We start from the raw sequence: 26,822 nt of genomic DNA, 5'->3' as shown, positions 1-26,822 counted from the left end.
CGGCAACGCTTAAGACCGGATTATAAATACATTAATATTTTTTTAAATACATGGGGATAATGTACAATAATAATTGCTCCCTTTCAAAAATCAAAAATAAATGTAACAAAAAAATTAATAATGGCAACAAATAACAAAAAAAAGAGAAACCCTCGTTTAGCCCTATTAAAGAGGCGCAATACATCATTTTTTTACTACCATTATGCTATAATTCCTAATACATTAATATATAATAACATTTTCTTTTTTTTTTTTAGTTATATAATGTTAAAGCGATGCATACAATTATCAATTACTTTTTCCTAATGTTGTAAAGAAAACATGCAATAAAACTAAAGCCTGTAATAACATTTTGCTGTAGCACTGTCCATTTAATAATTAAACATTTATTTTATTCAAAGAAAAAATATAATAATATAGTGTCTTGTTGGGTTTTATGAAGTGAGTAAATTACTTGGAACACAAACTATATAATCTAATTAATTTTCACCACTTAATTTTACAAATATTATACTGTTTTAAAATTGTTAAAGGCAAATAATGAATAGTTAAAGGGATATTAAAGGAAAACTAATATCGAAATTAAGTGGGCTTAAAGATTTAATGGAGGGAAGACTGGATCTAAATATACTTTATAAAACGTAAAAGTCAAAGAATTGAGCATCGACTTGATAAAATATTTACAAAATTATATTAACAGGGTATAAAAATACAAAGGGGAAAATATTTCATTTGGCACTTCATAATGCTATTACAAATTACAATTATACAAATATATTGTTGATTTTTTATATTTTGTAACAAGAATGGATACCAAATTGATTTTTATTAAGTGAATATTAAATATTGTTCAAATTAAAAAATATTATTCGTTTATATTTTATATTGTACAAAGAAAATATTTAGTAATTACGTATTATAGTTTTCTCGTAGTTCAAGTTGTTTAAAATATACAAACACAAATAACACACCACACAAAATGTTTTTGATATATCATGGCCCGTATCGATATTTTAAATGTTTTTAATTGACAAATTGCGATTGAAAAAACTTTAGCGTGAAATTTCAAATGAAGAATTTTTCATTGTGAGCATTAATTGTTTTTAAATTAATTGATTATATAATAATACAGCATATCATGATTGGCACATATATTTATTATTTATTGTCCGAGATGCAAAGATAAATTATTGCTAAAAAAATAATGTTGGATCGCAATCGGATATGGACTTTTGAAATGTGTTGCGCTTATACATCAAATTATTGGCTATATTGCTTAAACAATATTGCAGATATAGAAAAAGCATGAACCCTGGATATTGTGACACAAGGTTAAAATGATTGTACAAGCCCTATGATCGTTTTTGAGCTTTTATTATAAATAAATTCAAAATCGAAGTTTGAATTATCAGTGCTAATGTAATTAATATTGCACAGATGTTTAACATTGTCTATGCAGTTGAATTGGTGTCGCCACAGTTTTTAACTGCATCATTTGTCCATAGTCGACGTTCTGGTCCAATTTTGGTTTTTTAGGTTCGGCATCAGGTGGCCTATGAGATTTCATGTGCGCACTTCGACTTTTCACTTTGTTGAACACCCTGATAGTTCATAGTACATGAGTATATTTGATTTTGATTATAAAATTAATAATAATACTCACTTTCCACAAATTTTGCAAGGGAATTCTTCATAATTCGGATCTGTTTGTGTAGGCGTTGGAGTTTGTCTTCTATCTGGCGTTCCAACGTTATGCAGTCTCATGTGAGCTACTAGTCCAATTTTATTGTTAAACGACTGAAATATAAATATAGACATTGTTAGTTTGAATTAGTAATCTTTATGAATGTGTACTTGTAGGATAAGAGTGAGGAATAAGAAAGGATCCTACTCACCGACAAACAGTCTGAGAATTCGCAAACGTATGTTTGTTGGTCCCCCGAACTGGTGGTGACTTCAAGGTCATTAGCCTAAAGTAGGAAAAAAGAAATAATTGTAGAAAAATGACCAATGAAAATCTCGTTTTGTATTTAAAAAAGAAAAGAAAGTTAAGGGAAACTAATAACATTTTTGTTCATGGCTATAGGATGGTTTTTTTAAACTTTTTTTTTATTAATGAAAGTACTTACTGGAATGTCTAATTTCATGTTAACTGTAGTGTCTTCACTTCTTGATTTTCTTCTTTGTAATTGAAATTGTTTGTAGTCTTCTGGACACACTTTTTTCCATAAATAGTAAAACTGTACACACTGTTTTAATGTTTTTGTTCCCAGCTAAGTAACATGAAAAAAGTATAAGCTATATTTATAAAACGTATTTCATATTAAAGATCAGAGGCGTAATTTAGAATGATAATGAGAAAAAGATTTTGATCAGAAAAAAATTATTACACAGAGACATTATATTATATTTTTTTTCGCATAAAGAGGGGGTAATGAAATTTTGTGAATATATATTTATATATATATATATATCTTTATAATTACACCTCTACTAATGATACAAAATTAAAACTTATTACCTCTTGTGATATAAATGAAAAATCTTTGTCATACTTAAAAACAGCTTTGTGGAATAGTGAAACCTCATTTTGGGTCCAATGGTCTGATTCCGTATATTCAAATTTCATTAAAGGATGTCCTTGAGGTAAATATGGAGTTGGCTGCATAAGTTTTAACATAGCTTCCTATGAAAGAATATTAAAATTTTAAGAATTAATATTAAAAAACAATGAATCCAGTTTAAAATTAAGTGTTAATTTTTACCTGAACATTTCCTTTACAGAGATGAAGTAAATGAAGAGCATATTCTTTATTTCTGCCACCACCAGGTACTGCCGCACAACAAGCAAAATCCATATACATTTCGACTAGAGAAGTAAAAATAAATAAGTAAAATGTTTTTTTAAAGCATATATTAATTATATTGAATAAAATACCTTCTCTTTCAGCTACTGAGTTGGTGGTATATGGGTCCCAAAGAAGATAATCAATAGACGTCTCTCGAGCTGGCCTGTTTATGTTTACAGGTGGAATTATAGCTTGAAAGTTTGAGCCTAGATTAATGTGTGGAACAACATCACATTCTGGTGGAGAATCTAGACCCACACAGTCTTCAACGATACCTTCTATAAGCATTTAAAGTTTTTATTTTAATTAATTATTTTAGTAATTGAATAATTATAATATACCTTTGACAGTCGTTGAACTTGGCCACGAGGTGACGGCTTGCCAGTATAGACCCCTTCCATTTCGTGAAGGGCTTAACATAGGCTTTGGTGTGTACTGCAAAGTCGGTTCGTTTAACATTCCTAATCTGTGACAACGTAACCTCGATCGAAATGATTTATATGAGGAGATTTCTCCAAAACAACGTTTTCGATTAACTTTATTTGATTGATTGGATTGAATACTAAAAATAAATTTAAAATTATAGAAACAAAAAAGATTAAAATGTTCAGTAAAAAAAAATTTTTTTTTGTACCTTGATGGATTAATAAAGAGATCGTCAATATCGTCCATGTTTTGGTTATTGTCCTGTTTTTGTTGTTGTTTAAGAGCCTGTGTACTTTTGTCAATTAACTGAGCTTCAGTTTGTACAAACATCGTTCCAGGATTTTGGTAGCTTGCATGAACTAATTTTAGATCTCCGTTTTTGTCGATCAGAAATTGACTTCCATCAATCACTTGTGCCATAGTACCATTTACTCCGTATAAACGACAAGTTTGGTAATCAAATTTCTTTCTAAATTCTTTGGGACTGCTAGATAATAATGGGTCTTCTGAATTGGGCATCATTACCTAAAATAAAATAAATTTATTACTAATTGAAAGTAATTGTTATTAACAATTAATTTACCTGTAATGTGTGTTGGTGGTGGTTGTTGTTGTTAGGTAACGGTGAAGGTGCAGCAGATGAGTTTGGTAATGACATTGGTGATGGCACTGGTGTATTTGCAGAAAGAGGAGAGTCGGTTGCAGATTCAAAATTAGGTAGTACTTCACTTAGTGCAGCTTCGACAGCTTCCGAACTAGACATGTCTGACGAGTAGAAAAAATCACCTAAATGTCCATTAGACATTACAGAGTGAAAATTAAGCGATGGCGATTGACCTTCTTGGCTAGCTGGCGGAGTAGGATAGGTAAAACTGGGAGAAGGTAAAGGAGATCTACCCAAATCAGTGAACATTGTTTGACCTGAACTATAGGCTAGATCAGCTAAGCTGGCCGAGAGTGGAGAGTTTAACACAGCTTGAAAATCTTCGCTATTTTGCAGATCTGTCATACCGTCATAATCGTCCAAACATGACATATCTTGCATATCCGTTGCCTGAAGATATTATANTAGGCTAGATCAGCTAAGCTGGCCGAGAGTGGAGAGTTTAACACAGCTTGAAAATCTTCGCTATTTTGCAGATCTGTCATACCATCATAATCGTCCAAACATGACATATCTTGCATATCCGTTGCCTGAAGATATTATAATGATTTTTATTAATCACAATTTTAAATTACTGTGTATTTAACTAGACGTCAATAGTAATATTAAAAGATTACATTAATGGATTTAATATTTTTTAAGTAAATTTTATACTAAACACATCATTATCGTTCTTAAAGACTGCGGACTAACATATTTATTTAGTCAATGGTATCAGCTTAAAGCATACTAAAAAGGTCTATTTACGTTGATGCTAACCATAGGGATTTATCTTTTTATAGTACTCCAGAATATTTTGCGTTCGTTCGTAATGCAAATTGAATTAAAAGCAAATAATATAATATACATAGCAGACTGGCTTTCAATACATAGGACATCAATCTAAATGGATTCCCCATGAATGTTTAATGCATGGCATGTATTTACATGAGCAATTGCAACCTGGTAATTTATTTTAGCCCTTAGCCTAGCAGAATCGACCATCAAACACAAAGTTATTTTATATATTTATCTGCGTGTACGCTTTACAGTCATTTAAACTTTTACAATTTACGTCATGGAATACACATGGTTCAAAGCGGAAGAATTTTCGCTTATTTATTACTAACGAGCACAGACGAAAGGGGGCAAAAACGGTCGTTACACAAAAACTTTCCCGACCTACAGAATTCATCTTAACTTCAAAGGTTTATGTTCCTGTATAAAATTATTTGTTTAAAGATATAATTAAAGTGTTGACTGCTAAACGAACGTCCACAGAATGTTAATTACTCGCAAATCACAATAGAAACTGAAATTCTATTGTCTAGTCATGTTCAAATTAATACAAATTAACGGAATGTAATACAAGCAATTCGTTTTTATTCCATTAATATATAATTATAAAAGGCAAAAAATTAGCTACAACTAATTTATCGTTATGTTTTTACTATTACGATATTTGATGTGGTTAAATGGATATTTCATTTAAAAATGTAACTATCAATAATAATATTTAAAAATGATTTTTGTATAAATTTTTGAGGTGTCAACTGAAAAGAGAAAAGGGCTATGGCAGTCATTTTTTTGGGGTTTTGTTGAGTTGATCAATTTTGTAATATAGAGTCGCAGTGTTGAGCGGTATCTAGATAAATTTAACTAGATAAAAAATACTGAACTTGTATTTGATCTAGATAACTAAGGAAACCATTATATGAACGCTATCTTAAGTTAAATAAACACTCATTTAGACAAATGTATCTAGATAAATAATATATTTCTGGTTTTTACTTTTATCATATTAGTATTTTAAATTTTATAGGTTGTCATTTTGTTCTATCTTCAATCAAACATTATAAAAATGTATTCATGCTATTCTAGAGAATAAAAATTTTTATTCACAGTTTCTGTGGCAATCGTTCGCTCGTTGCGTCTGTTTACTATAAATATCATATTAACCAGATAAATCTCATATTAACATTATTTTTAATTAGATAAAAATTGAACATTTTATTTTTATCTGAACCTAAATATTGTGTTTATTTTAACTAGATTTTATTTTGGTTATCTATTAAATCACTGTCAGTTTGTGTGTTTTGAAGCAGGAGAAAACGTCAATTATTAAGGCTACATTGGTAAACACAACTATAATGTTTTTTTTATTCTTTTTTGGTTCTAGATCTAGTTGAAAATATCTTAGCAAAGTAATTATATTTAAAATATGAGCTTATAACGACTAGTAATCGCCAGTTGTTTGATAATTAGTATTAATTAAATGTTAATTATTTAATTTGTTAATTTGTTTTTAATTCAAGCGACACAGTTTTTATGCTATCTATTAACATACATTTTAAATTAGCGGTTCAATCAGTTATAGCAGCTAATATCTGTAGATATGAGATTTAATTTCTTTTTGTTAACGAAAAAAATAATATTTACGTTTAATTAGTTTTTTTTTCATTGTAATTTTAGATTAAGTTAAATTTTTTTATTCTCTACTTATTCTACCTGGGCATTTTATTATTAAGTATTTTATATTTCATTTTTAACGTGCACAAAAAGTGAGAGTTTTAAACGATATGGTTGTAACCTACTCTATATTATAAAATTAAACTGGAAGAGCTGCGTAGGAGTTTTCCAATCTCAGTATTGTGGTATAATCACTGTGAATAATTAATTTGTTTAACGTGAATGCGATACTATAATATTGTTATCATTCCCTCGCGTTCATATAAACCACAGGGAGAATTTTACCTGTATCGTATCAGCCAATTGTACAGAATCGACGGCTTGTAAAAGCATAGTGTCCGTTTGCACGTTGGGAAATATATCGTCATTGAGTCCAGGGGAATAATAGCCTTGGTTATCGGCATCTTTTTCGCCGTTACCTCCGTTTCCATTGCTTCCGTGATTCAATGTATACGGTGAACTGGTGTAATTAATATCTATTTGTGGGCTGGTACTGCTACTGCAACAAAATCCCATTACGGAGTAAAGATTAATGGACCGCAAATTCGAATTGATATGTCTGCATAAATAAACGTGTATTTATTTATTTATTAAATTTATATTTACGCCCACCAACTATTTTTATGAATTTTCACTGAATAAGAAATATGCCTTTTTTTTTTTTTTTATTAATCAGTTGCCTGTGCATTCAAACCGCGTGTCAACCAGTTAAAAAAAATTTAACTTTATGGACTAGCGCCATTTTTTATTTTAAGCGATCATTGTATTTCTATAGGTTACTTAGAGAATATAATTTTCAAATAGATTTTATTATGTATTAATAATTGAGAAAATAACAGTTTTTAAATTCAACAATTTTAAATAGTACCAATAAAATGTAAGTTCATTGTAGCAATTATTGAAATTTCCCTAAATAATATCGAATAAACAAGAAGTTTTTAGAAATTATTACAATGACAAGGTTGTAATTTTAATGGCTCGACAGCTATAATGTAAGATAGAAACATAATTATTCTGAGAGCAATGTCGCATCAACAAGAACTGCTCCCCTAGGCAATTGACAGTAGTTTCTTTTTAAAACTACACTAAATATTGCAAAAAACGCCAAACAGTTCTTTATCTCCCCGAGTATAAATATTGAAACGGCAGTTTTATGAAAAAAAAAAAAAAAACAACAGCATGAATTCATTCGAAAAATACTTCGATTTATCAACAATCAATGAAAGTTATAATCTTTTCATGACACGAAGAAATACCATAGCTAAAAACACGTATCATTTATAAGAGGTAATTCTCAAATTTCGGTCCATCAAGTAATCCTTGTAACTAATGAGTAATCCGATACTATCCAACATAATTTTAATTATCTCAATTGGACGTTTAAAATAAAAATTTATAAAATTTACCTCTGGTTGAATTGGTATCCTGGATCCGAGCACGCTCTTTTCACGCCAGTTTTTTTCAAAAGTATGTCTGTATAAACTACAGAAGTTGTATCTGCTGTACTAGTTGTTGTGTCAACAGTTGTGCTTGGAAGTGCAGGGATAGCGAAAGATGTAACACTATTATTGGACATAACTGTGTGTACTGTGCTTCTGCTTAATGTTTGTTGAACCGATGTATCTTTGTCTCGGTTTAAACCTGAAAATATATGTGGTTTCATTATTTCAAATATCAAATTGAGTGCTAGGTTAGGTAAAATTTTTAAGTCTCTAAATTTAATTTGGCAATAATCAATGTATCTTACTGTTGTATGTATTCATTCCATTTTGAATTGAGGTTGTCGGTTTTGTAGTTCTTTTTTGAATAATTTTTTCTTCGATTAATGCTCTTACGCTCATACTGGCAGTTTGCAACGGTGGACCAGACGTTTCTTTTTTTTCCCATTTCTTGGAATCAGTTTCCTACAAGAGAATTGTATTACTTTTAATTATAAAAATGTTTTTTGATTTATAATTTATATTTTATAAATCCCTTTGCTTATGATTCATATTGGGGTTCGGCATGAATAAATGTCAGGGTAAATGCTAGTGGATTTTCTGTAGCCGTTAATAACATTGGAGGGGAATATGGAATATTAAATAAAACAATAAATAATAAATAAACTGAAATAATGTAAAAACAGTTACTATGAATTGAACAATTAAAAAAATAACACAGTTTTTTTTTATATTGATTTAATGTGATATAATCTAAACAAAATATTTTCAAACAAAAATCAATATTTCGGTAATTTTGTTTGCTTGAAATTTTAAATCTATAAAACAATAAAATAAAATAAAAAGAGATTGAATTTATACATTTATTTTCTAATTTTATAAATAATAGTTAAAATGCATTAATTTAGAATCTTTTAAAGAAAATTAAGGAATACCTAATTATAAAATTTTATATATTTTTATATATCCCAAGGAATGAATAATAATAATTATTGAAGTATATGAGGTTTTATTTATATTTTCATCTTTATTTTTTTCTGTGATGGTTTTGTCATCTTATTCTGATAAGGTATTCCTATTATTCGGTTTAGTTTAATGTTCTTTAAATAATTTCCGATAATTTTTTGGGGTTAGCATATTTTATTGTGGTTTTGAATTTTTTACCAATCTCGCTTGACCAACATAATAAATCAGTAAGCATGATAAGAGAACCAATACAGTAAGATATTAGATGTGAAGAGAGTGATATAAAATTTTGGCGTTCTTACTAAATTTCGTTAAACGGAGTAAGGTTTAAAACTAGAATATTTTTAATTAATGTTATCGAAAGAAAATACTGTCGCATTTTAAACAATGTTTTTAAAATTAAATTAAATGATACTTTAGTATTACATAGTTTAAGTGAACAAATAGTTCAATTTTTTTATTAATTACTTATTGAATGATGGTTGTTTCTAGTCAAACATATATTGGTTTACTTGTTTAAATACAATATGAAAAATAAAATAGAATAAAAGGTATATTTTTATGAACATAATGCAACTACGAAGTATACATTCTAGTACGTACATTATTTGAAAAATATATTTTAGACTAAACAACATAAATATTACTTGAGCAAATTTTATGATAATTTATATTGAACAAATTAAATCTTTAACATAAGTTAAATAGTTTCATTTTTTGTAATATCAATAAAATTTCACCAAATTAAATGAATCATATAATACTTAAAGTTATTCTCTTTTTGCTGCCAATATATTATTTTAGAAACAAGTATTACAATTTGTTAACAGTAGTAATGTTAATAATACAATAGTATTTTTGGTTTATAAATTTTTACATTACGGAATAATTAGCAAAATTCAATTACATTTGGATGTATTTTAAAGTTTATTTTATTTTTGAATATTTTAAAGTAGAAAGAAAAATACATAAAAACAGATATTTGAAAAATATTGTTTATTTTAGAGTGAGAAGAAGACAATTTCACGTACGAGCTCATAACAGTTATAGTATGCGAAATAACTTTAAAACATTAGTTTTGTAATATATCATTAGTAAAGAGGTTGTGAATATAATAAAGAAATACGATTACAAAATAGCGAGCACACATACACGTGGAATGTTATTTTGAGAAGACGCATCTTAAAAACTATTCAAAGTGTGCTTTTTTAGTTTGTATTTACAATTTAACTTAATTTTGCATGTATTTTTTGTTAAATATGTTGTGAAATAATAATTTAACAATTTCATTTACGAATAAAGTGACGTAGTGATATTTTTTTTATAAAAACATTATGAAATAATATAAAAAGAAAATTTATTAAAAAAGCAATAAAAAAATTATGGAATTTCACTTATTTGTTATTCTTTTTATACCAGTATATACACAACATTAACTGAATCATTAAATTATTCAAGTTATTTTGAAAGCTTATTGATTTTTATTGTTTTTTCTAACCTACTGGAATGCGTTATTTGTTAAAAAAAATGTTTTTCCATCATAATTGAATACTGTAAACAAATTTAGTACATTATTTTCTTTCATCTTTATTTTTAATTTCGACAAGAAATGTTGTGTTTATCAAAGTATTAATGATTCTTTTAATTATAAAGATAAGAAATCAATTTTGGTATCAAAATCATAGAATTTTTTACAAAACAGAGTTTTACTATCCAAATAAAAAAAAATAGTCAATAATAAAAAATAAAAAATCTCAAAATGTGTAAATTATCTAGGAAACGTATAGAGAATAGATTTGTGCACATTTTGTGGGCTAAAGAAAAAGTTTGACACGTATAAAACTTATCGAAGCAAACATTAAAGTTTCTAAAAATATAATGCCACCGGTCAGTTAGTTGTTATATACTACACAAGGCAGCACGTCATTTAATAATGTGGCAGTTAGCTAAGTTTCCTCTTGAGACATGACATTTTTTTTATACTACTTTTACATTAATAATTTCACATTATAGTTTAGTAGTAAATTGTTTTTCAGTCATTCCGTTCAATTTGTTCGAAATAAACGTCTAGAAATTTAATTTAAGCTACTTGTAAAAATAATTTTAAGGAATTTTATTGCAAAAACAATGTCTTATAACACAAGTTGCGTACGACCGGCGTATTGGTGAAATAAATTAATTTAAAACACGAATGAAAACAGTAGTGAAACAAAAATATCATGCCTTTTGGCATCTTAAAGATGTACCGTATTTATACATTACGAAATTAAAAATGATACCGAGTCCACTGTATTTTATTATTTTTTTCAAGAGAGGACGTACGCAGTCAACGCCATTTATTTTGTAATTTAATTTAAAAAATGTAACACACATTTCTATTTTTTTTTCATTGCAGTTTGCAACCTTTTTCTTTGTAAACGCATTTTTATAATTTAATAAAAAAGGAAGAGAGAACGTAATATGATGGCAATATCTCCTATTTAGTTCTTTGCTCTACGACATAAATTATTAAATAAAACCTTTTGCCTGGGAGGTTAATTATTGTTGAAAAAAAATTGGAACGAGTAAAGAAACAAAAAATACTGTCTTTAATACAGTTCACTGTCTACAAGTGAGATCAAAGACAAATAATGTTTCCCTTCGTAAAACTGAGAAACAACGTTCGTAAGAAACAAATCACTTTGTATTGCTGTACACATCAATATAAATATGAAAGTTTGATCGAGTGTTTCATGTAAATATCCGTTTCTTTGAAGAGTGTTTCCGGTTTTCATAAAATTCATAAAATTGGTTTTCAGTTATTCGCTATGTTATAGTCAGTTAAAAAACTCTTGTGTAAATGTGTTTTTCAAATATTCGAATATATTAAAGAGGAAGTATGACTAAAATATCGACGCATGAACACAATAAATGTTTATTAAACTGGATATTGCTCACCCAATTAATTAATTTTCAGTGAATTTAAATCAAATAAAATGTATAGGGATATGTAGTTCATTTACTATAGTAAATGTCGTATTGTAGTTAAAGACTACACTTGAATAACGAGTATGAGTTTAACCACTTTTTTTAAATATAATATATTAATATTAGCGAATTAAATACATAACATAATTAAACCTTAACTTAATTCACTGATTCATTTCATTAGTATTGAAAAGAATTTTGGTGATGTAACGTTTTTATGATCTATTTCTAAACTCATAAAGTTGAATACTTGTAATTGCATTCGACACCTACCTGGCATTCATTTCATATTGACAAAAATAAATCAAGGTGTAGAGTGCTGAAATGTTTAGTGTAAAAACATTAAAACTAATATTGATGATCGTTTTCTGTAGATGTCCCAAATACTACTGATGCCAACAAGTGTAAGACGAACACAAGTTGAGTTTTTGTTCAATGTAAAATAAAACTATCATATTGAGCATGAATTAGTGCCAAATACAATGGATAAATTGTTTATTTAATAAACAAAAATAATACGAATATCATTAAAAAAAAACTAGGAAAGTAATCATAAGATATAAATTAAAAAGAAAAACTGTAAATGAAACAAATTGAATAAAATACTTAGATTGTTTTAATATTTCAATAAAATCTGCATTTAATGAAAATGAAAATATTAAATTTTCTCAAGAAATGAATTGCACTAATTAGTTAGCTTATTTTAATTAAATCGTTAAAATAAAGTAATAAAATAATTTAATTTTAGAGCTGACAAACTTTGTCAGTCTTTCAAATCAACTCATTAATATGGTTAGTTTTGTCGTTAGTTCTTTAGATAATTTTCATTATGTTTATAAATTGCATTTTACGTGTCTGGATATGAATTATCAAAGGTTCCAATAGAATAATGGGAATTCCGAAACAAACGTCTCTTAAAATCACCGTAGACCATTTTAATCTGAGTACCGAATCCTCATGTATTATTTACCCGTAACTTGAGTTATTTTTGCAAAGCTTTGTAGTTTGTTATATTGAACACACTATACAACCATCAATATGATATAATATGTAGTACGTACAAAAACAATCCCTTTCAAGTCGATCTCGATAATCTCTTTAGAGAACGATACCATAGGGCTCTTTGTCATCCTCTATCTCTTTGAAATCGCATAACTATTTCCTACCTCGCCGGTCTTCTATTTTCGTGGTCCTATTGCGTTCGAATCCAATACTGGAATCAGGAATGTGTGAGCCTTTTAAATGAAAAATTCGATTTTTATATAGCTATTCACTCGATTCTCCTTCATTCTACTTTTCAAACTGTGTACAAACCGCCTATCTTTTTCGTCAATCCTCTTTGCTTTTGTTCCTCATCGATCGTTTTGCGTCTCGTAACTCATTAAACCTTTTGGGATTTAAAATTAGCGAAAGATAATTGGTTGAAATCCAATGTACGCGTTAATTAGTGCTATAACGTAATACGCAAACAAGATACCTAGTAATTTCATTATAAAAGTCGCTTTTTTCAGTAGGTTATACCGGAAAATATATTATGACAGAAGAGGTATCGTAAAAAAAGCTACTGGAAATTAAAGTATGCATATATGGTAATATTACATTAGGTTTTGTGAACACATGCGATCGTTCAGAGGCGAGAGAATCGAGTTAATATACATACAAAAAAAACTAATCTCCATCCAAATGTTTGAAACTGAAAAAAATCATTATTTACAAATGTAGTATGCGTTTGATAAATTTCAAGAGAAGTTATTCTTATTCGATTACCAATGGAAACTCCATCAGTCGGATTAAGATGGTTGACACTTAGTTTTATGGTATTTCGGGTTTTTTTATCACTAAATTGTACTTGTTTTTAATTAACGATGATGTTCTAGTTTATTATTGTGTTATATGAGTAAAGCATGAGATTAAAATTAATTAAACTACAAAAAAATTATGTAGAAGTTTTAAATGAGATCATTTTGGATTGTTGTTTAAATAATATGGTATTTATAAAATATATCTATTAAATTTAAAATCCTTTAGCGACTAGTGGTTTTTATTTAAGATTTTTTATGGACTTGCCTTTTTAAAATAACCACCATGGAGTCTCATGTGTCCATTAAGGGCTGGTACATTTTTGAACTTTCTGTGACATAGATTGCATTCTACAGGCTTTTGTTCTGGTTTTTGAACTGCACCAACAGAAGGAGTTTGCAAATGTTGTTGTTTGTTGGCCGTAGTGTCATTTGTGCTATTTACAGTCTAAAATATAAAAAAATAGTCAAGTTATAAAAATGGGTAAACAGCAGAGAAGAATTTAAAAAATATATTTTCTAATTGTATTGAAATTTCATACATGGATTAATATAATTATTTCTGTAAGACCTTACGGTAGTTATATTATACTTGAGTTATTATACTCTGAGTATGATTGTATAGTTATTGAAAATTTTACAATAAATATAGTTTATAAAAAAAGTTTAGAAGACATTTTATTTGTGAACCTTGGGAGTGTCACAACGGGATTTGTTAGTGTTTTTAATTAATTGAAATTTATAAATATAAATTGCACATAAAATTAGTAGATTATTGTTTATTATTATAGTTCTTGTTGTTTTACTATGTTCTGCATCCTTTAATACAGATTTATCGAAAGAAAGTACTATTTGCAACTATAAATTACTTTAATATCAATGTGCATTGATGTGATAATCAAATGGATAAGTAATTAATGATATTTGGTAATTATTCAATTATGTTCACACGACGAAACAGTTAAATTAACTATTTTTGTTTTAATATTTCTATAAATTGAATTTTTAGTAAATTTAGTGTTATATATTTTAGTAATATTATAGTAATGCAGTATTAATATTTCAAATCAGTTTTCACATGGCAAAAAATATTTTTAACTAAAACAGTTGATATAACAGGAAAAGTTCTCACAAAACGACCAACGCCATTCTCACGTTTAAATCGAAATTAAATTATTATTCTGAAAGTCAGTCGAAAAAACAATCAGCCATCCTTAGTCGAACCAAAAACCTCCTATTCTACCCCGGAGGAACAGCTAATTGGATTTCAACGACAATGAACGCGAGGTTTTAATTCAATAGTCACCCGATGAAAAGCTCTTTTCGTTCCCACTTCTACCGATCCATAATGCGTATTTCGACATAGAAAATGAAAGGGTTGCAGATATTACATGGGACAAAATGTGTAGGGTAAACTAAGGTAAAATAATGAAACAGCTCTCTGAGCACGTAAACGGCAAGACGTGTCTGCTACAAGACCTTTTAAATATGATTAGACTACAAATACCCACAAAATATTTTAATCTTTGATTCAAAAATAAAAGGGTAAATTCAAACATGCTCTGTTAAAGTGTAAAACATGTAGAATAAAATTATTTATACTTAAAAGGATTTTTGGTGAATAGATGTTGAAATACTAATTATTCGGTTTAAAATAACAATTATCGATACTTACTATTCACTTTAGTTAGGTCGATATTCGTATCAATTAACAGACGCCGAATAAAATTTTAATTATACTAAAATTGTGTTATTGATTATTAAATATGTCGTTCATTTTATATATTTCTATAAAAATCTGATAAATATAAACTACCAAGCGAAATAATTAAATAAATGAAATGTGCATCATATAATTTGTAAATTAAAATAGTAATTGACTAGAGTAAATAGTTATCTTAAAATCCAATACATCAAATAAGTTAAAATTTTTAGTTTACTGTCGGTGATTTTGTTCATTGGAGAGTAGAACTTTTCAGTAGTAAACTTTTGACGCACACATACACACATATATATATCTATATGTGTGTGTATGTGTATATATATATATATATATATATATATATATATATGTGTGTGTGTGTGTGTGTGTTATTGTATTTGATTGTACAACTAAAGTGATTCGGTTTGTTTTAAATGTTCGTTTGATAAAGAAAAAGTTTTTTTTTAGTTAAACGATTTTGTTTCTAAAACTATCTAGGTTTGTAGTTTATAGCGAAAACTTTTGATAAAGCTTCGGTCATTATCAGTAAACTTTCAATGAAATCAATAGAAAACACAATAAACTTGGTACAAGCCATACAATTCACACAGGGTTAACTAACAGCTTAATAAATCATAATGAAATGATTTTATGCGATAATTTAAAATAATTAATTTAAATGGAATTACGCTTTAATAAACGTGAGAGATATTTAAGAGCGTTGGTTTCATGGTACAATAGTTTTTAATATAAAATTTAAATAAGTTGGTTAAATCTGGTATACGAATTATAATTGATTATTTCTATATAGCGAGAGACCTAATTATATTAAATTGGACATTTTAAACACTAATACGATTCTATTTGAAATGTAACAAGTATCATCAATGTATAAATGAGATTAAAGCATAAAATTATATCTATTAAAGTTAATAGCATTAATTACACCATAATAAAAGCGTATGAAATGTGCATAATAAGTTTATTTTATATTTATATATTACTCCCTGCTAAAGCAAACTTGTTATTATTTAATGACTGAACTACATATTGAGAAAATATTTGTCTAATTATAAATTTTACCTCGTAGTACCGGTAAGATCCGGCATTATTATACTCGTAGTTATAACTGTAATGATTTGTATAACTGTCACAGTTGTTATTCGTATAATAACTATACCCGTTCGGATATTGATAGGTAATCCACTGGTCCATGCTCGAAACTGTACTACCGGTAAGTCGGTTTTGGTGAACATTTGTTCAGAAATCTTAGGGAACACTCCCACCTCCCCGTGAAAAAAGCAAAATATATTAAAAATAAGAAGACACCCCCGCAACAACGGACCCTTATGGTCAAGCCTATCACTGATAAATGGGGTGTGAGTTACGAGGTAAGTGTCAATGTGGGGGTGTAAAAAGTCTTATAGTAGTTATGTAGTGTAAATAGGGTTTTACTAACGAATATTATGACCACACCTCCAATAATGTATAAAAGTAAGTTACATTTCATATATGACACAACTGTAGTAGTATACTATAGTAATGCTGGTCTTAATTTAATAGAAAATGAGATTGGAATATGTTTTTGCAGTCGTCTATCTTCTCTTGGTTATAAAGATTTTAAATTTCTTTTTACGACCACGGTCGAGGTGAGATTCATTGGTAGCAATTGTGAACGTGCCGGGCAAAAGTAAAAAAATAAGACCCGACAAACACACGTATTCTCAGATAGTCCAGACTGTTACTGAGACTTTTAAAATTCTCATAAAAAAAAAAGTTATCCGTTCAGAGAACAAATGTGAAAATTGTATTACTCGCGTTTGTGCGTAGTAAAATGTACACGTCCATCAATAAACCTTCCGAACATGGATAAAGATGACTTGTAGAATCGACTTTATAGACTATTTTTAAACATTGTGCCAAGTCACTTTAGGCGAATTTATGTAGTTTTTTTACTGTCAGATGGAAGCTAAATATAGGTACACAATATATTAAACATATAAAGCAACTGCTATTTTACACTAATATTAGCTTTTATCAATCGAAAACTCGATCAAGAAGTAGTTTAAAAATTATAATATTGTGAATTTAAGTTATTTTTATAGGACATACGAAATTTTATCATCATTTCACTTCGGAAAATTGATTAAACACTCAATGGGGACAAAGCGTTGCATTTTTAAGCAAAATAAAATTGTAAAAAGTAATATATATTGCGTCAAGGGTAACGGTTAACGACTACAGCTGAGTTTTAAGTAAAAAGTTTTTAACTCTAGTATGTAAAATAAACTAAATATAACCTAAAAACGTCGATAATACTGTATATATTAAAGAAAGACAAAAGAAGTTGCAAAAATTTAAAATAATATATAGTTGAAACCGTGAAAGTTCTAAAACAAGGATCACGAACTACACATAAATAACCAAACACATTTTTAAGGGTTGAATAGAGGAGTTTCTATCGAAATACTCTATGGCTCTAAAATAAATGTTCGGTTTGTTTGTTTACCCTCTGGCTCCTGAAAGATGTAGTGCGTTATCTCCTAGTCATACCAGAACGTTTTATCAATGCCAATATTAGTTACAGTTAGGCAACGTTCAATTTTTAGATTCGAATAATGTGACTGTTCAATTTATCATCGACTAAACGACGTATAATCCTCTATCGATAAATACATTGCTCTGGATTGTGGAATTCATAATCGTCTATATTACTAGATCGGCTGAACACACAAATCCCTTCGAATTTCTTTTTGTGAGCGCTAAACCTAAGAATGTTTATCTTTTATTTATAGTGCAGATTTTTCTCTGCCGTCACTCTAAGATTCGAACACACTATACGAAAGATGAGAGCTGAGAGAAAATACTCAAAATAAACGACCAATGATATATTAACATATTAAAAAAAGGACAACCTCTCTTCGGCAAATCTGATATATATGGATGTGAGAGGCTTATGAATGACAATAAAAACTTTTTGAAACGAGGCGGCACAAATGTCTAATAGAGAGGGACCGTCCCTGTGTGTGAATGATAAACCTTTAACCCGCAGGGATTCAACAACCAGTTTCGCCACTCGAAAATGCGATTTCAAGTATTATTTTTGATTTATGCTTACCGAAAGGTTAACTGTTTGGTCATTTATTGAATCGTGACCAAAACAATTGGACCGGTTATCATATCCAGGAGAGACGTCTTATTGTACGCGGATGAAAATATAACGATAAGTTTTAAACATCAATTCTCAGAGGACTTCACAGGGACTGAATGGGGTATCTACAAATGGGGATCACTTTAAGTGTATAAACGACATTGCTCATGTGCGTCAGAAATTATCAGTTGATATATTTAAGAGTATTTAATAAGAACGGTTTCTAAATATAAGCAGTGAAATCTAATGAGGTTTCATGTTTACTTCTATTCGACTAAATTGATTTTAAATAAAATGAAAAACGTCAACGTACTAACGTGTAGTTTTTGTACCATAAGAACATATGTTATTTTATTTATTTAATTTGAAAGTCAGTGTTAAATAGAAGAATATTTTTAATACGATTAAACTTTTGCAATGATATTTGGAAAATAAATAAAAATTATTGTCGAGATTTAATCTTAATAAAATTACTATCGTACTAAAAACAAAATCGTCAGTAACAATAACGATGTAATAGTATCCGACTTTAAAGTGTTCCTCTCCACTTTAATTTTCATGAATCATTTCCGATTCACGTGCTGTTTTGATTTAACGAGTGAATAGTACTTGTAATGTTATTGTGAACGAAACAACTCGAGTATCGACGTATCGATGGTTTTTCAATTTGAAATATGGTAAATTTAATTAAACTACCTGTTTCCATGAAAGCTTTTCTGAATTGCATTTGATGCTCATTTTACATTAAAATGACGATGTATTCGTTTTACTAGTCTAGAAATAATTAAAATGGAATATTCGAGGCGAATCATTTTCAATATTGACTAGTTATTTATTGTAATCGATAATGCATGCCAAAACTTTAAACAGAAGAACAACGTGTAGCTATTGTTTGGAAATATAATATAATTCCTACGTAGTTTTTAATTAATTGCTTGACAAAATAATCGCATTAATTAACGAAATTGATACAATTTTATATAATATTTATGTAATTTTATTATGGTCTATTTGTATTATGTTCTTTATAATTATACTTCACGGTAAAAATGTCAGCCAATGACAATGATTACATTTGGTAATTATTCATTTTAAAAAACGTTAACTATTTTAAAAACTCATTAAAAAAAATAAAATACTCGTATTTTCATATGAAGCGATTAAAATTACTTAGTATATTTCCCCAAAAGAGAATATTTCACTAGCATTGTGGTCCAAAATATTTTAATATACTTTTGGAGAAGGATCTGTTGAAAGTAAGCTGTTTAATCCATTATTTATTAACAAAAGCTCATCTCCTTATGAACAGTTTAATGAAAAAATTTGATATGAATATTAAATCTAGTATTTGCAGACTGTGTGTAGGATTTACTCATATTTAACAACTGTACAGTTTTATTTAAAATTTCAACTTAACTTGTAATTTATGAGCATGAAAATACAAAACAAAAATAGTTAACCGGTGTCATTTTTACAGACGTAATATGTTGATGACATATATTTAAAATATAAACTTTAAATTATCCAATGCATTTCAATGTCCAACGAAGAACTCAGAATTTGGAAGGGGGAATTAAACTGTTCAAAAATAATACTACCCTTTTTTTTTTTTTTGCACGTGTGTTTATTAACCGGATTAACTCCCGTTATTAACACATCCCGTTGACTCCTTGTTCGTTGTAATATTACCAGAGTTTTTTTTCACCTTGGTATTCCTTCATTTGAATACACGGGGTTAAATATAAAACGTTTCTCCTATTTCAAAATAGAACGACATCCGTTTTGTCAAGGTTCACGTGATCTCAGTGTATGGCTATTTTAATTTTTTTTTATCGGCTCTCCCTATTTTTACATTTAATAGAACGTTAACTTAAAATATGAAATGATTTGACCGTATCTCGCGATATGTATGAAAAGACTGAGGGCCTCGGGTATAATTTTTTTATGACCCCTTTCTCTTTTATTGTTTGTTTTATGCGATAGGTATTGTGGGTATATCTTTTGTCCGTATAACTACGTGTATCAATATCGATACCAGAAGATTTATTTGCAAGAACAAAAACCAATTTTTCCACTGAAATACAATAGATATAGTTTTATTAGTTCTCCGGGACGTTACGAAAATATAATTATTTTCCTCAACTTTTCCAGGCCATAATAGAAATAATTTTGCCTTACTGTCGAGCCAATATGTCTTTTTAAAGTATCTGCTAAATATTTTCGATTACTTTGAAGTATATTTACAGCTTTTACATTTCACTTTAAACTTGTATATATACACAAAATAACATATTTTTTTGTTCTTGTAATCAAAGACTTTAGAAATAAAATAGTGGAAAATATTTTTGTTGTTAAAATTTATAAGGGCTATGATAAAATGGCCTGCATACATTTTCGCTTACACAATATAAACAGCAATTTGTTCATAGCATAAATATTCTGGTTTTGTCATATAATTGAATAGTATTGATATAATAAAGGGTACGTATATACTCCGTGATTTCCGTTTAGTTCATTGAGTACAAGCAATAAACACTACAATCGATTCAATCTTCAAAAAAAAGTTATAGCTTAAATGCATAAAATAAAAGTATTTTTTATATCTAACATTATTTAAATTCAATTTTTCACGAAGTTTTTGAATCTAATTTAATTAATAAACTATAGTTTAGGTATTAATTTATGCAATAGTTGTTATATCATTAAAATGATTACTTGATTCTTAAAATTATTACATTAATACTTTTTTTCGTTTTTCTCATTATAGAAGTGATATGAAAACAAAATGATTTCAGTAATTATATTGAAATCGAAAAGGACGATAAAAACCATCTATTGTCTAAAGAGATTGTCATTAATGATGGATCTCTTTGTGTCATGGCCGAAAAGTTACGTTATTACAGCTCAATTATTCAAATGACACATACAGCAGGTCATTATCGCTTGAAGGGCTTTTGGATTTAACTACGAGCCAATGATCACACAAATGCAGACTAATTTATGACCGATTATCACAAGACCAGCTTTTAGGCCATCTCGACGCTGATGTCGATTAGATAATACAACACTATTATGATCATTTGATCGAAATTAAGTGTAATTATATTGCAAATTATATTTTAGGGCAAGAGCTTAGCGTATATATTAATGGGGCTAATGGTACATTCAATAGCTAAAGTCCATATTGGGTTTTCATGTAATTAAAAACTTGTATTTAAAACAATAATCACAAATACATCGAAAAATGTTTCTAGATTCGATATAAGTTTATACTATCCCACAAAAATTCAAAACTTCGCTTTTCAAAACTCACCTCTCCAGGCCGATATTACCAAATCAGCCTTATAATACACCTATCAAATAACAAAAATAGGAAAATATATGTAATGTAGACAATATCTTATAGAGTTATTTTTTTTTTACTGACAAAATACCACTTACATTTTACTCATTCGACTAATAACTTTCGTAACAAATCTTCAACACACAAAAATATTGAATAAACAAATAATAATCAACAATTGTATTCGATATAGTCATTAAATTAAATTCAAAAATATGATTTGTAAATGTCTATGAAAGAATAATGATAAAATTAGGATTAGGTTGGGGAAAATATTAAAAGCATTCGATTAATAACAAATAAAATCGTAAGCTGAGTAGTGAGCTTAAAAATAAGTCTACACTAGTATATCTTAAGTCCATATCAAGAAGTATTATTTATGGTTAAAATAGTTGAGCCAATGATATTCGATAAAATAAATCGGCTAATTTTTTTTTGAACGTCGACGTTAAATGATTGGGTATTAGAAATAGAAAGGGCAATCGATCAATGCGTAAAGCAGCGAAAGAGATAGCAGAGGAAGAATGTATCGTATGGTTGGAGAAAACCGCTATACTTTTTATAGTATTTGACGAGATAAGGATTACAGTCCATAGTTGAAAAATAATTTATTGTATGCGATGGTCGTTCAAACGAATCGGGATAAAGCAAAATAAATTGCGACTTATCAAAAATTATCCTTATTATTATTGATTAGCGGATGGTCTGTTTTGTAAAACTGTAAAACATAAATAAGTCATTCGATCCGTGGTCCAAGTTATAAAGTCTTTTGAAATTGAGTTAAATAGAATGTCGTAAAATTGAGTTGATTTAAAACGAACCACACAAATTGTTGATATTGTTAAAGTAAAGCTTTAAAGAAATGTCAAATTTATTTGTGATTTTATATTAAAAAAAACACTAGTCGATAGTAAGGTCTGAATGAGGAGACTTATAGGAATTCCATGCTCGTACATTTTTTGATTTGAGATAAACGATTATGGAACAGTATAAATAAGTAAAAAAAAATAAAAATATTTGTATTTTTCGGTTATAATTCATTTATTCGACCGTCGTACAATCCATATTATTATATAGGAATAAAATATCCTTCACTGCACATTTCAATATTCTAAAGAATGAATGTAAACTTGCATAAGCCGCGTTAATCATAGTACACTCCTTAACGGTCAAACTCCCGCCAACGACTAGTATCTCTTTTTTACTATCTGTTTCTCAGCGTAAACGTACATACTATATTGTTACAGATGTATTGTGTCACTTTGCGTTCACCTTCCCGTTTCGTAATATTAGAATAATTATAAAGCATCGGGATCCGTGTTTTTCTCAGGACGTTAAAAAACGCTCCGGCAATTTACAATAAACGCGTATAACCGGAACACACTCCTACGCACTCACTAAGCATACAGTGGTTCATCCCTTCAAAGAAAACCGGATACTCGAAGATTCCCCTATTGTCTGACCATCGTGCCGCCGGCCGGTGTTCGGATGTTTCCGGTTTTTCGCCCCCGCTTGATAGTACCCTAATGAAATTAATCAGATATGTACAGCAGGAGGGAGAAAACAAGGGAGACAGTAACGATTCGAAGATCGCCGGACCTCAATTTGATACGCATACCTTACATAATGTTTTAGGATGTCCAGCATGGGATTTTTGGTCGTTCAGTGTAGTCATTTACATAATATTCACCCTCGCTATACAAATATGTCGAAGGATTCACTTCTGTTTAACGAAAAATATTATTAAAAGACATTACTACAATATTTACAGGGAAATTATCTATTAAAAGCCAATTGGAAAGATTGAAAAACGATAACATTTAATTAAATTTGACATAGTGCTTGCAGTTTATCGAGTTTCATCTTGTGTGTCGTATTTAACATCATATTTTGTCCAAGGATAAACAAAATCAAACAAAAAAGTCGACAAAGTAAATGTATTTTATTAAATTTATTGTAGTTTATCTGGTAGTTTTATTCTTTTTATTTTTACAATAGTTTATTGTTTCCGGTGTGTTTTTATGATTAAGTTTGAAGCGAATAAACTATATTTTTTTCATTAACATGTTATTTATTAAGCAATTTTAGTATAAACACTTTACATTTAATATCGTTAATTATACATGTACAAACAAACTGTCAATTTATACAATATAGAACTTAATTGCAGCCGGAATTATATTGCTGGATTAATTTAAGTTTTTGTTTAGGATTTATGATTATAAATATGATTTTTATAATATGTCACTAGCAATGTCTTAGAAAGTATATTATAAAATATATTTTTTTTTTTCAGAAGTTGTATTAATAAAAAAAAAGTTTTATCTATTTCTCGGGACCTTTGAATTAACACACAATTGTATAATTAAGTTATAAAACTAATAATTTAAATACACTAGATTATTAAAACATATTATTATTAAAAACAGATTATGTTATATCTGACTTATTATTCTATATCACTGTAGCGTTAGGTGAGACAACAATCGAGTTTAAAAGCAGTGCTTTACATAAAAAATTCAATCGTTTAATTAACAAAAATCAAACGTGTTTTACATATAATAATAAAGATTCTAGATTGTAATAATAGATTGTAAAAGAATTTAGATTGTAATAATTGAAATTCTGATAAAGTACTATTTTAATATCATATTAAAATAGTTTATACTGTATACTGTACTGGAATGAAAATTCTTTGCATATTAAAATGTTGTTTTTAAAATAATCGATCATTTTGTATTGACATTGTATAGACCGCATTAATCTTTAAAATGTCTGTTATTTTCATATATCTGTTTTTTGATGTGTTGCAAATGAAAAGTTTATTAAATATTTGCCCGGAATATCTAAAGCAGCCATATAGCATAAACAATTCACACCCTTAGTGTTACATATATACAACACTTGTTTTTAGGATTACATTAAAAATGTTTTAATTGTCGATCGTTTTCATTTTATTCTCAAGTTGTTTGTATACCTACGTCAAACTTACAAAAATATGTCTATATTTAAACTTACGAGGATTTTGGAGGTGGGCAAAAAGGTTTGTAGTAACAATTCTGGGAATGCCAAAGAGAGATTGAGTGGCGGTTGATACAAAGCTCTATTGTTCAGACAGAAATAAATCCAGACAAGACGACTGTCAAACACACGGTTCTATATAAAGTGTAAATACAATTTATAAAACCGCCAGACACCCTCGAAGGCAAACATAATTAAACTAGCTGATACTACATATTTTGGTTGAAACAAGGTGTAAAAGTAAATTCTGCGTATTTCGTGAGAAAACAGTACTGCCGTTAGATAATCGTATGTTTTAATGGTAATGATTGTTCTGTAATGAACTTTTATGTTCAAAGCTAAATAGTTTGTCACTTAATGAGAAAGACATAGTAAAGTTTATGTTTTCATAACAACAATATGAACAACTTATGACTAGGGATTTTTAAACAAGTTATAATTATTATTTATTACCAAAAATATTTAATAATTTAAATTAACAGATCTAATACGGTCATGGCCGTACATAAAAATCATCATGGCAAGTCGGCAAAAGGCTTTAAAAAAAACATTTATTTGCAATTTTCGTAAATTTATGAATTGCTTAAATAAACGCAGATTATTAAAACAAATGTCATGTAATATTAATGAAATATCCGAATAATTAATAGTTATGGAATAAAAGGAATTTTATCATTATGCATTACTGAACGATAAAGTTTAAACAGTTCTGAAACAATATAAATTTACAATATTGGAATTTCCACTGTTATTAAACGTTACTCGCAGCACGTGTATCTCATTATACATTTGCAGTGCACTATCATTAGTACAGCCATGTGCCCAAGTTCAGACGGATGTCTGAAAGACAGTATATCTGTTGGGCATTATAAAAGTAATAACATCTACTGTTTGTTCGGCATAATAACAATAATTCTCATGGCTTTAATAAATAAAAAATGTTTATTGGAATATATTGATTGGCGACAACTGTATGAAATCCTTTAAAGTTTGTGTTAAAAGGTAAAAATAAATCAGGACAAACAATAATTTTCTCAATGCATCAAGTAAAAACTCTCTGTAGACACAAGGCAGCCTCTATCTGTTTTAGATTAGCGCCGTAGGGTAGTTTTGATGTTCCATTGGGGTCGGTCACGCTGGCAGGCTAGGGAGGACCAAGTGCTTTGTACGACTGGTTGCAATAACAGTGCCATTTATAGGGTCCGTTGAAGAATGACGCTGTCATGCATATTCGTCAAACGCACCTGAGAAATTATGCCTCCTCTTTCTCTTCACTTCGTTTTCACGATCGCCCCTCATCGTTAGTGCCCTTCCTTTGCTTAATGTGACATACGACAGTGTTTGGTGTCAATTCATTTTCTCCGGATGACGACACGCATATTTTGATGATAATTATTGCTGACGTTATTAATGTTAGTAAATTTACCCGCTGGCGTACGAGTTTGTTTTTTAACGGTTGGTTCTCACATCCGCCGGTTATGATTTTGTAAAAGGATTTGTTTAACTTAACTGACTGAAGCGACTAATTTCTCCCCAGAATATTGGCATAATGCTTAAAAATATTATTATCATTTCTTCCAAACCAATATTTATCATGAATAGAGCACGATTTCATTACAATACAAGAGAGAGAGAGTAAAGTTATGTATAGCTAATATAGCTTATAATCGGCTAAAAAGTGACTTTAGTTTTAAGCTCTCTTCAACAAAATTAGGTTATAAACATAATAACAATAATTTCGTATTAAATATTAAACGAACGTAGAATATAAGTATCTTAGGTTGTTTGAAATAGAGCGTATGAAATTGAACTCTCGTATCGGAAGTTAACCGTACGCTGGTATAAATACAATATAGGGATAAACTTCCGATTATCTGAAACGAGATAAAAATAAAGAAGATTGTTTTTTTTTTCATCATCAAATATCGTTTTATGTCTAAAATGATTACTTCTGCCGGCTTTATTGCTATTTTTATTCTTCTGAAAATTAGCTTATTTAATGTATTTCCGATTAGTTTGTTTTCAAGAGTGAAATGTGAATTTGATT

At 28.6% G+C, this 26,822-nt stretch overlaps 1 protein-coding gene across 4 annotated transcripts in view; it reads right to left on the bottom strand.

Moving 5' to 3' along the window:
• Positions 1 to 264: 264 nt before the first annotated feature.
• LOC126910318 (serine-rich adhesin for platelets-like) overlaps positions 265 to 26,822 on the bottom strand; it is a 137,456-nt gene continuing 110,898 nt past the window's right edge. For 2 of the 4 annotated variants that reach the window (XM_050692796.1, XM_050692799.1), the window contains 14 exons: positions 13,827 to 14,006; positions 8,135 to 8,291; positions 7,794 to 8,028; positions 6,673 to 6,886; positions 3,859 to 4,329; positions 3,484 to 3,800; positions 3,191 to 3,411; positions 2,939 to 3,127; positions 2,766 to 2,869; positions 2,522 to 2,686; positions 2,130 to 2,273; positions 1,896 to 1,970; positions 1,664 to 1,797; positions 265 to 1,601 (listed from right to left, as the gene is read on the bottom strand). In XM_050692796.1, coding sequence (XP_050548753.1) covers positions 1,442 to 1,601; positions 1,664 to 1,797; positions 1,896 to 1,970; positions 2,130 to 2,273; positions 2,522 to 2,686; positions 2,766 to 2,869; positions 2,939 to 3,127; positions 3,191 to 3,411; positions 3,484 to 3,800; positions 3,859 to 4,329; positions 6,673 to 6,886; positions 7,794 to 8,028; positions 8,135 to 8,291; positions 13,827 to 14,006 — 2,766 coding nt within the window. In that variant the 3' untranslated portion in view covers positions 265 to 1,441. The remainder of the gene's footprint in view (positions 1,602 to 1,663; positions 1,798 to 1,895; positions 1,971 to 2,129; positions 2,274 to 2,521; positions 2,687 to 2,765; positions 2,870 to 2,938; positions 3,128 to 3,190; positions 3,412 to 3,483; positions 3,801 to 3,858; positions 4,330 to 6,672; positions 6,887 to 7,793; positions 8,029 to 8,134; positions 8,292 to 13,826; positions 14,007 to 26,822) is intronic. The other 2 variants (XM_050692795.1, XM_050692797.1) reach the window with 2 other exon arrangements.

Source organism: Daktulosphaira vitifoliae, unplaced genomic scaffold, assembly GCF_025091365.1.
Source record: "Daktulosphaira vitifoliae isolate Bord-2020 unplaced genomic scaffold, ASM2509136v1 Scaffold_1, whole genome shotgun sequence".
NCBI lineage: Eukaryota > Metazoa > Arthropoda > Insecta > Hemiptera > Phylloxeridae > Daktulosphaira > Daktulosphaira vitifoliae.
This window is presented reverse-complemented; position numbering and strand designations above follow the sequence as displayed.